This window comes from Belonocnema kinseyi, chromosome 5 (assembly GCF_010883055.1).
Source record: "Belonocnema kinseyi isolate 2016_QV_RU_SX_M_011 chromosome 5, B_treatae_v1, whole genome shotgun sequence".
In the NCBI taxonomy this organism is placed as follows: Eukaryota; Metazoa; Arthropoda; class Insecta; order Hymenoptera; family Cynipidae; genus Belonocnema; species Belonocnema kinseyi.
The window spans coordinates 11,484,800-11,495,535 of NC_046661.1; the positions used below are offsets into that span (position 1 = coordinate 11,484,800).

General features: G+C 34.6%; 2 protein-coding genes across 2 annotated transcripts; both read right to left on the reverse strand.

Annotated features, from left to right (window-relative positions):
• Positions 1 to 1,832: 1,832 nt before the first annotated feature.
• LOC117173535 lies at positions 1,833 to 4,471 on the reverse strand. Its single transcript, XM_033362174.1, has 3 exons — positions 3,567 to 4,471; positions 2,693 to 3,477; positions 1,833 to 2,041 (listed from the first exon to the last, which is right to left on the reverse strand). Exons 1-3 carry the CDS (start codon positions 4,469 to 4,471, stop codon positions 1,833 to 1,835), a joined length of 1,899 nt encoding a protein of 632 aa, XP_033218065.1.
• Positions 4,472 to 5,668, reverse strand: LOC117173536. The gene has a single exon (XM_033362175.1). The coding sequence runs from the start codon at positions 5,666 to 5,668 to the stop codon at positions 4,472 to 4,474; it is 1,197 nt and encodes a 398-aa protein (XP_033218066.1).
• Positions 5,669 to 10,736: the final 5,068 nt, after the last annotated feature.

A 10,736-nucleotide genomic window follows, 5' to 3' on the forward strand; every position in this document is an offset into this window, starting at 1 on the left:
TGATTGGAATATATTGATTTTTAAAGAACAAGAAGCTTTAAGGATTATAACGCTAGGCGTATATAATTTTAAAATATCTTCCTTTTTAATTTTATAAACTCAATATTGAAATGGAAGTGTCAATAGTATCAGAAATAAATATTCACTTTAACTTCAAGTACCTAGTGACAGTTTTGGCTTGTCATGCTCATTGTAATTTTTACATGATGTCTAATTGTCTACTGTGTTATGAATTGCAGTTAAAAGAAAGTTGTGAATAATTTATTTATTTATTTACGAACATATTTAAGAAAGCAAGTTTTTTATTAAAGAAAAGATTTTAAAATAATTATTTTAGCAAAATCAAAAATTTTGAATGGAATTAAATATACAAACAAGTAAACAAGTAAATGCAAACAAAAGCTTAATCGAGAAGCTGGAAATTATAGTTTTCTATACATGACCGGTGGACAACATTTAAAATTTTCAACTTATTTTTCACAATAAATACAAAATAAAGAAATAAAGGAAACTAAATAAAAAACTAAGGAAACTTATATATTTATTAAAAATAAAATTAAAACGGCGTCAAATTCTTTTTAAAAATATAGGCTATTAAAGTACATAATAGTTCTGTGAATTTATAGAATTGGTTTATATTATTTTTGATGATTGTGGTTTAAAAAATGTGATTAGCTCAGATATTAAAATAACACAATGACGAAAATTATGGCAATTTTTATGTCAAGTTTTAGTATTAAATGCTAATAAAAAAAAATTAAGCAAACTTACATTTTTTCTTAAGTTAGATTTCTGGAGCAGGGAAAAATGACATTTTGTAAGACTGAGTTACTTCTTATTTCAATTTGAAAAAATGGTTCATATTTATAACATGGCCTTAGCTAAACTGTAGAAGCAAGTCGTAATTTCCTTTGACTTTCGAAAATGCTTCTTACACTTTACAGCTGCTAAAAAACTCATATACCACTAAATTCACAAATATTCAAAAAATGCAACATTTTAGAAGACATTTGTCTAGGTCCATAAGGAAATTTAGAAAAAAAATTTTCTATGAGTTTTCATAGGGATATTTGTTTCCAGAATTTTTATTTCTTTAACCAGAAAAAAATAGTAAAGACATATTCAACCAGAATTCTGGTTGATTTAACCAGACAGTTTTTTTTTAGTATATTTAAATTTAAATAAAACTTAACCATTAGTAAAGATTTACAGACCTAATCCTTAGTGATGGCACGAACATCACGTCTAAGTGATAAATTCATAAATAACAGATTTTAAATCCCTACGGTTGAGGACCATTTACTTAATTATACAGACAGCCTGAATAGAAACCAACGGTTGTTATAGATTTTACAATCAGAAAGACTAGTGAACTCGACTGAGATTGAAATTCCTTATTACTATTGACATGCAAAATCGTAAAAAAAAATAAAATACAATAGTTCATTTAAAGGATACAAAAACATGGTAAAAAGATAAATTATGAGTTTAGTTTTCAGTTAAAAGAGAAATAAAATTAATTGTTCTGACGGAACATGCCGGTCCCCTTTGAATGCCATGCGTTCAAAATGATACAATAAGAAACAGGACTCGTTAATACATTTCTACGTATATGTCATTATCGTGATAGCAAACAAAGGTAGATAAAAAACATCGGACTTCCCAAAAAATTAAATTACAAGTGAAATAATAAAATACTTACAAGTTGCAATAGTTATAACATCTATAAAAAGGACCGATATCTTAGATTAGCCGTACATGCTTTAATCCTAGAACATGATTGCGTGGACAAAGAAAAGTGATTTGTGAATGAAGGAGCGATCTGAAATTATTTAATCGTCCTTGTCGATTGGAAGCGGGTATACATTTTTTAAGGCCCGCTTATAGACACCTGATGAACTTCGAACTGTGACTGCTCGAATTACTCCATCTTGACCTGGATGAACTTCGGTGATTCGTCCAATTTTCCATCTCATCGGTGGCAAATTTTCTTCCTTGATAACAATAAGAGTTCCAATCTCGATATCCTCTTGCTTGGTAGCTGTTTTTCACTTGCTACGTGAAATTAATTCACCTAAATACTCTCGATGCCATCTGTCCCAAAAATGATGACGCATTTGCTGAGCGAGTTCCCAGCAGTTCAAGCGATTAGCTGGATTGTTACGCTTGTCTCGATGCGGAAAGCTCGTCAGAGAGGTCCTAATCAGGAAATGACATGTGGTTAAAGGAAGAAGGTCGTTGGGATCAGAGGACAAGGGAGATAAAGGACGCGAGTTCAGGATTGCCTCAATCTCAACGACATACTTTTGGAGCTGTTCGTAGGTTAAGAGAGTGTTTCCTACAATTCGCGTAAAGTGTTTTTTAAAAGACTTAACCGCGGCCTCCCAGAGACCCCAGAAATGAGGAGCTCGCGGAGGAATGAAACGCCAGTTAATCTCCTTCCTTAAAAGGAAGGCTTGAGTTTCCTTGTTTTTCTCGAATGAATCAATTTGATGATAAAGTCTCGGTTGACAAATCGCAGGCTAGTTCTAAATGAACAGCCTTGGTAGCAAGACAAACAAAGATTGAAACATAGGTTTTTATTTTAATGCGATTCCGATGTCGGCGTTCCTTAATGAAAAAAGGACCACAATAATCCACGCCCACGTCGGTAAACGGTCGAGAGAGTGACATCGTCGATAAGATCGTATACATTGTCGAACCACGTGTCGCACAGTATTACGGCCGTATATTGGCCAGAAGGTTTCGCGAACACCATAAAGCGTGGCGTTAACCCCGGCATGCATACGATCAATGTGTTCATCGCGAATGATGATTTTTGAAATGTGATGATGTTTTGGAAGTACTATGGGATGTTTATAAGAATCTGGCACATTAGCGTTTGCCAATTTACCACCTACCTTGATGATTCCTTGGTCGAGAAAAGGGTTCAGTTTTGAAAGGCTACTTTTGGAGTCGACTATTTTATTTTTTAAAAGTAGATGAACTTCGTTCGGAAAAGCTTCCGATTGCGTGATTTTAATTATAAGGTGAAACGCGTTATTCAATTCACTCGTGGACAGGTCGCTCGTTTGCCTGGTTGTGGGATCTTTATTTTTGCAATTGTTTATAAAGCGTAAACAATACGCTACCACGGTTTTTAGCCTTTTGAAATTGCTAAAACGTTTAAGCAATTTGTTTGCTGGCCTCTTTTTCTGAATGAGTTTACACGACAGCGTTGAAGAATTAATGCGCGTTTCTGGGACCTCGTGTTTTTTAAAAGATAACTGGGGCCACGTGTCTCTATCTTGACTCAGCCATCGAGGCCCGTGAGTCCAAAGCGTGTGTCGAAGGAACTCTTCAGGGAATTGACCACGTGAAAGTAGGTCAGCAGGTTTATCCTGCGTAGGAACATGAAACCAGTCTTGAGCCTGAGTTGCTGCTTGTATTTCAGCAACTCTATTAGCAACGAAGGTTTTCAAGGTGTGAGAAAGACTGCTAATCCAATTTAGGACAATGGTTGAATCCGACCAGAAATAAACCTTGTCGACCTTGAACGGAAAAGCCTTGACGATTATGCATGTAACCTTGATAAGAGATTCGCTGCGCAGAGCTCTAATGGAGGTATAGTTGTAGTTTTTAAAGGTGCGACTCGTGACTTCGAACAGATGAGGCTACTTTGATGATTGCCTTGCTGATCAGTTGAGCGAAAGTAGAAACAGGCTCCATAGGCCTTCTCGCTCGCGTCACAGAATCCATGCAGCTTAATTTCGATTGCATTTGGGATTAGCACGCAGCGACTGAATTCAATCTTATTGAGAAGCTGCAACTGATTCTGATAGCGATTCCAAAATTCCTGAGACTCCTCGGGAATCAGAGTGTCCCATGTGAGTTGGAGTTTCCAAAGCTGTTGGATTATTATCTTTGCTATCACCATAACTGGACCGAGTAGTCCCAATGGATCGAACGGTTTTGAAATCTGTGACAGCATTGAACGCTTAGTGATAGGTTTACTCGTATCAGCCCCATTGACAGTATAGGTGATTGAGTCAGCTACAGCATCCCAGTGAATTCCTAAAGTTTTTATAGTTTCCGAGGGGTCCAAAGACATGAAAGCCTTGGAGTGGTCGTCCGAAAAAAAGTTCATTAATTGAGAATCATTAGATGCCCATTTTCGAATATTGAAACCCCCTTTTTTTAAAATATCAATTAAATCGTTTCGAATTTGAACTGCCTCTTGATAAGTTGACGCACCCGTTACAAAATCGTCAACATAGAAATCTCTCTGTAAAACGGCGGAAGCAATAGGAAAGGACTCGCGTTCATCTTCCGCTAGTTGATGAAGGGTGCGGATCGCGAGGAAAGGAGCGCATGCAGTGCCGAACGTTACGGTATTTAAGCAGTACGTTTCAATTGGCTCGTCACGAGATTTACGCCAGAGGATTTTTTGATAACGAGTATCCTCTTCTGAAATTAAAACCTGCCGGTACATCTATTCGATGTCGGCAGTGAGTGCATATTGAAAGGTTCGGAACCGCGTTATGATTGAAAAAAGATCCTCTTGAATAATCGGACCGACCATCAGTGAGTCGTTTAACGAGATTCCCGTTGTCGTTTTTGCGGAGTCGTCAAAAACGACTCTTGTTTTTGTCGTAAGACTGCATGTCTTGACAACAGCGTGATGCGGAAGATAGTAACCCTGATTGTTCGGTTCATTGCTTGAAATTGATTTTATGTGTGACTCTTTAAAATAACCTTGAATGCATGCAGTGTATTGCTCCTTGAGGGCAGGATCTTTCTCGAATCTTCTTTCGAGTGCATGAAAACGCTGCAGAGCTGTGTTTCGTGAGTTTCCAAGGGTGTCTCGTTTGTCATTGAAAGGAAGTTTGACGCAATATCTGCCTGAAACTTCTCTTCGAATGGTACTTTTGTAATACTCTTCACAGGCCAATTCTTCCTTTGACCTGATGTTAGAAATGGATTCGTTACCTAGTTCCCAAAGAATAGGTAACTCTTGAAACTTTATTAAATTACAAGTGCTTTGAAATGATTTGGAAAACAGATCGCTTGAAAGACGACCAGCTAGAATCCATCCTAAACGAGTTTCTTGAAATACAGCTGATTGACCCTTGACGCGAATTTGACCTGAGCATAAAAGCTGATAAAAGAATTCGGCGCCTATTAACAGTTCGATTTCAGCAGGCTTATCAAAGTCAGGGTCAGCTAAAATAATGTTTTCCGGTAATTGAAATAATTTTTTATCCAAGGGCAAACTAGGCATTGGTTCAGAAATCTCCTTGAACACTAGGCAGGAGAGGACAATTTCGATATCAGTTTGACGAGATTTTATTTTTGCTGAAGTCACGTATTTTACATTTGAATGCAGATTTTGTACACCTTTCAGCCTAATGTCGACTCGTTTCTTTTCAATTCCTAGTAAATTGGCTAACTTCTCAGTCATTGCGTTACACTGAGAGCAAGAGTCTAGGAGAGCGCGACAAGATTGGTACTGTCCTTTGGCATTGTGTATATCGACAATCGCTGTTCCTAAAAGAACCTGCGAAGCCGGCTGAATTGGTAGACTTGCTAACGTCGTGGAAGTATACGGCCCGGACAAATTCGAATTTGCGGGTGTTTCTCTCTCGAAATAGAGAAGCACGTTATGTGGCTTTTGGCATTTCTCGCACATCTTCGCACGGCAGTCGACAGTGCGATGATAACCTCTTAGGCAATTATGACAAAAAGAGGTCTTTTTTATTTCATTGTACCTGTCTTTTGGAGACATGTTTTGAAAAGCGGGACATGAGAGGAGTGTATGTTGCTTTGAGCAAATGGGACACGTAACTTGTTTAGGTTTTGAACTTGAAGCTACCGTTGTTTTATTACAAGATTGAGTCAGCCTTGAATGGCGTTTCTAGAAATGCCTTTTAGAAAATTGGTTCGGTTTTAGAAGTGAAATTTGCTTTTGAAATGAGTGAGAACCTTCAATAATAGCACGCTGTTCAAGGAATGAGATAAGATTTTCAAAGGATGGCACGTCCGTTCCCTTGAGAGATTCCTCCCATTTCTCTCGCGTGTAATTGTTTAACTTGCCCTTTACAATAAAAATGAGTAATGTGTCCCAGTGATCGACCGGTTGGGACATAACTTTAAGAGCTCGACAATGTTTCTGTACAGTATCTACCAAATTGCGAATTGAAAATTTCTTTGAAATACATGGAGTTTCGAACAGAGATCTAACATGAGTTTCAACGATAAATTTTCTATGGTCGTAGCGACTTTTTAGAAACTCCCAAGCGACAGGGTAATTTTCGTTCGTTGTTTCGAGCGACGCAATGACTTCCGCCGCTTCATCCTTGACACAGGCCTTAAGATAATAAAATTTATGCAGTATTGGAATTTCGTCATTATCATGACACATCGATTTGAACGCGTCGCGAAAGTTGAGCCAAGTGTCATAAGAACCGTGAAAGGTCGGCGTTTGGAGCTTGGGAAGTTCAAACCGCGACGAGGGTCGGAATGAATTATCGCGAGATGAGGCAGTTACGTTTCTACCGGAATTGCAACCCGAGGGAGTGGAAGATGTGGATTCTATTGAAATCTTTTTTAAATATTTTTTAGCTACTCCGCTGATGCTGTAAAAACGAGTTTCAAACGAAGACCTTTCTGACTCGTTTGTTGCTTCCTCTTCTTCCGTTTGAGGTAAATCTTCAATTTTATTCTGAACTTCGTTAAATTCATCCCAGTAAGTGAGATGTTTGTTCAGTCTACCTTCTAAATCAAGTGATTCTAAATCGGTATCTTCAGTAATTGATTTGAAAACATTTTCGAAGGAGGTTAATTGACGCTTTATTGAACCGCGAAGTTTTTTTAATTTTATGAGCGAATCAGCCATGATTACGAAAAACACTGTATATAAATATCACAATTTCGCGTCGAGATTAAGGCGTTATTGGGAGTGGAATGCAAAGGTTTAAAAAGGAAATTGAGAACTCTCTTGACTTACTTAGAACGATGAGTTGGCTCGCGATGATTCCAGACGATTGTTGTTGCGTTTGCCCAGCCTCGGAGACAATACAGTTGTTTGAAATATAGTCTGATTTTGAAATCTTTCCAGAGAGATAGCTTCCTTGCATAAGTGACGCCTTTTGAAGTTTGACGTCCTCGATGAAAGTTGATGAAAAGAAGTCGATTTTGGAACTTAACACTTTCTCCTTGGTGCTGGCTTGCTTTTTAGTTTTGGCTACTGTTCAGTGCTCATCTTTGAAATGATGAGTTTTGAAGGCGGAGGTTAAAACTTCACTGATGTCTTTGTTTTCACTTGTGGATATCACTGTCCAGTGCTCATATTTAAAATGACGAGTTTTGATAGCGGAGGTTGAAACTTCACTGATGTCTTTATTTTCACTTACGGATATCACTGCCCCGTGTTCATCGTTAAAATGATGAATTTTTGAAAGTTGAGGTTGAAACTTCACTGATAACTTTACTTTCACTTGTGGATATCACTGAAAGTCGGTTAAGCAAATTAAGTCACTTTTGAAACGTGATCTTCACTTTGCAGCTGCACTGCATCCACTGAACTTGATATTCACTTTTAAATTCACTATGGAGTTTTTCTCACTGAAAGCCGATATAAGTCAATGTTCTACGCGGAATGTTGCGACTATAAAATTCGCCCGTTAGAACATCCGCGACTTGAAGGACCAAAATGTTTTTGTGTGGTTGTTGAAATAAGTCAAACCACTATTTATCACGAAATAGAAATTTTATTCAAACTATATGCAAGGAGAAGTTTGTTCTCTGGACTTAACGTGTTAGTTGTTCGGAAGCGGAAAGGTATCTGTCTGTTGTTATCTAGCGGTAAGCATTCGGTGGCGAAGGTACGTACAGAGGGTGTGTCGCAAATTACAACAGTCGCTTCTGATTGGTTAGAACTCAGATAAGGTGCCAGCTTTACTCAGGCTCGTTGAAGGGTCGAACTTTAGAACACCATTAGTAAAGATTTACAGACCTAATCCTTAGTGATGGCACGAACATCACGTCTAAGTGATAAATTCATAAATAACAGATTTTAAATCCCTATGGTTGACGACCATTTACTTAATTATACAGACAGCCTGAATAGAAACCAATAGTTGTTATAGAATTTACAATCAGAGAGACTAGTGAACTCGACTGAGATTGAAATTCCTTATTACTATTGAGATGCAAAATCGTAAAAAAAATAAAATACAATAGTTCATTTAAAGGATACAAAAACATGGTAAAAAGATAAATTATGAGCTTAGTTTTCAGTTAAAAGAGAGATAAAATTAATTGTTCCGACGGAACACAAGAACCTGTATTGTATTCTATATAGGATCATATGTTCTCTTTCGTCTTTTCTGTCCTTTTTCCGAGAATTTTATTTTTTTATTTTTCATCTTATTTTTTGCGATTGAAAGAAAATCTAGTCGTCCTATCTAAAAATGATTAATAATAAGTTTCTATATCTTTTTTTATATAACTTTTTTCTTTTAATTGAAGTTCGTACTTTGTGTCGGTTTTTCAAAAAAATCTATTTTTTTATTTTAAATGTTCTTTTTTAGGACTGAAGCAAAAACTACGTGTCCTATTGAAAATTATTTATAAAAAATTGTAATGAGCTTTCGGTATTTTTTGTAATCGTAACTTTTGTCTGTTTATTTTTTGCATAGCTTGTGTCGTTCGTCAAAAAACTAACTTTTTTATTTTTATCGCTTTTATGCATAAAGCAAAAACTGCGCATCCTATTAGAGATAATTATTAAGAATTTCTAGCTCTTTTTTGAATACACAAGTTTTTTCTCATTTTTTTCGCAGCTTGTGCGGTTAGTTCAAAAATGTTTTATTTTTTTATTTTTAATGCTATTTTTTACGACTAAAAACAAAAACCACGCGTCCTATTGAAAATAAAATAAAATAATAAGAAATTTGTAGATCTTTTCAGGGCGCACAATTATATAGTTTATTCATTTTTTTTTGTATCCTTTATCCTTTCATCATATTTTGTACAATCAAATTGTGAAATTTTAACTTTTCGGCAAAATTGAAAAATTTTTTGCAATAATCTTGTAGGGATTTGAAAAATCAATGTTTTTCTTCTCTTACCTTTCTTTATGTCATTCGTTGTTTGGCTAAAGTACTCATTTTAGTTGTTTTTTTTCGAAAATGCTCTAAATTTGATCATTTTTATTTTATAGAAAAAAATCATAAGAACAAATTGTTAGAGTTTCTGAGTTTTATGAATAACCGAATCCAATCTGATTATTTTTTCGAAAGTTATCGTGCCCACAGAATACATACTTTAGACTACAGATTACAGACTACAGACTACTGACAGACAAACGGACAGAGAGTCACAGACACCTTCGTAAAAATCGTTCTTTCTGACTTAGGAGATCTCAAAACGTGGAGATTTAATGAAAATCCACAAAGTGAAATTTTATATAACACCAATACTTTCTTATTAGGATGAGAATTTAAAAATAAAAACAATTCATTTTCATCAGGGATAGAATGTAAAAATTAATTATATTAAATTCTATTATAATAAATATTATATTTAATTTTATTAATTATACTATATTATCTAAAAACTAATTTGATTAAATTGTATATACCTCGGTCCGGGACTGCTTACTCAGATATTGCAAAATAAAGTACAAACTTGATTCATAATTATATAATCTTAAAATTTGTTACTTGTTATTTGTTACTCTTTGGCTTTAGGATAAATTTCATATTTTTGATAAAAATGCAACTATTTACTAGAGAATTCCACAATTTTGTTAAAAAGTCATGCTTTTCGGTTAAAAATTCGTCTTTTTGGATTGAAAATACAATTTTTTTGGTAGGAAATTTTTTTCTGGTTAAAAAATTCATAGTTTTATCGTGAAAACTCGACTAAAATCTGTTTCAGAAGAAAAATTGCCTTTTTTCTTTTCAATTATCTTTTTGATTTTAAACTTCATCTGTTATAAAAGAAATTTTATTTTTTGTATGAAAATGCAACTGTTTGGTTAAAAGTCGTTCTTGTTTGCTTGATAATTAAACTAATTTGTTTAAAACATTTGGTTGAATTGCTTTATTAATAAATTACTTTTTTCTAATATATTTATATTTTAAATTGAAAAGTTATATCGTTGGTTAAAAGTTTAATTATCTTGTTATAAATAAATCTTTTTAAATTGAAAATTCAACAACTTGGTTCAAAGTTAAAATACGTCGTGAAATGGTTAAAATCCGCGTTTTTTTGTAGAAAAATTATTTCTTAGTTTGAAATTTCATTTTTTTTGCGTAAAAATGCATCAGTTTCGTGAAATATTAATTTTTTGTTGAGCAGTCATATTTTTTGTTGAGCAGTCATATTTTTTGTTTAGAAATTGAATTTTTGTAAAGAAAATTTGTCTTCGATATCGTGTACAATCGATCTTTCTTCATCCTAAAGATGGCGCATCATAATGTACGTATATACAGGACAGAGTCCATCGCACCAAAAAGCGGCCATCTTGAATATCGTATTTAATTCATAAGCCATATGATGAATAATATTTTGCTTAGTGAAAAGCAATTAAACTTTCAACAACTTCGTTGAAAATTTCATTGTTTTATATGAGAAATTAAAATTTTGTAACAAATATTTTAAAACTTAACAGTCGAAAACTTTAAAAAATAAGGTTATAGAAAAAAAAATCATTCAAATTTCGCAGCTAATGTACAACTACAGATCAGTTT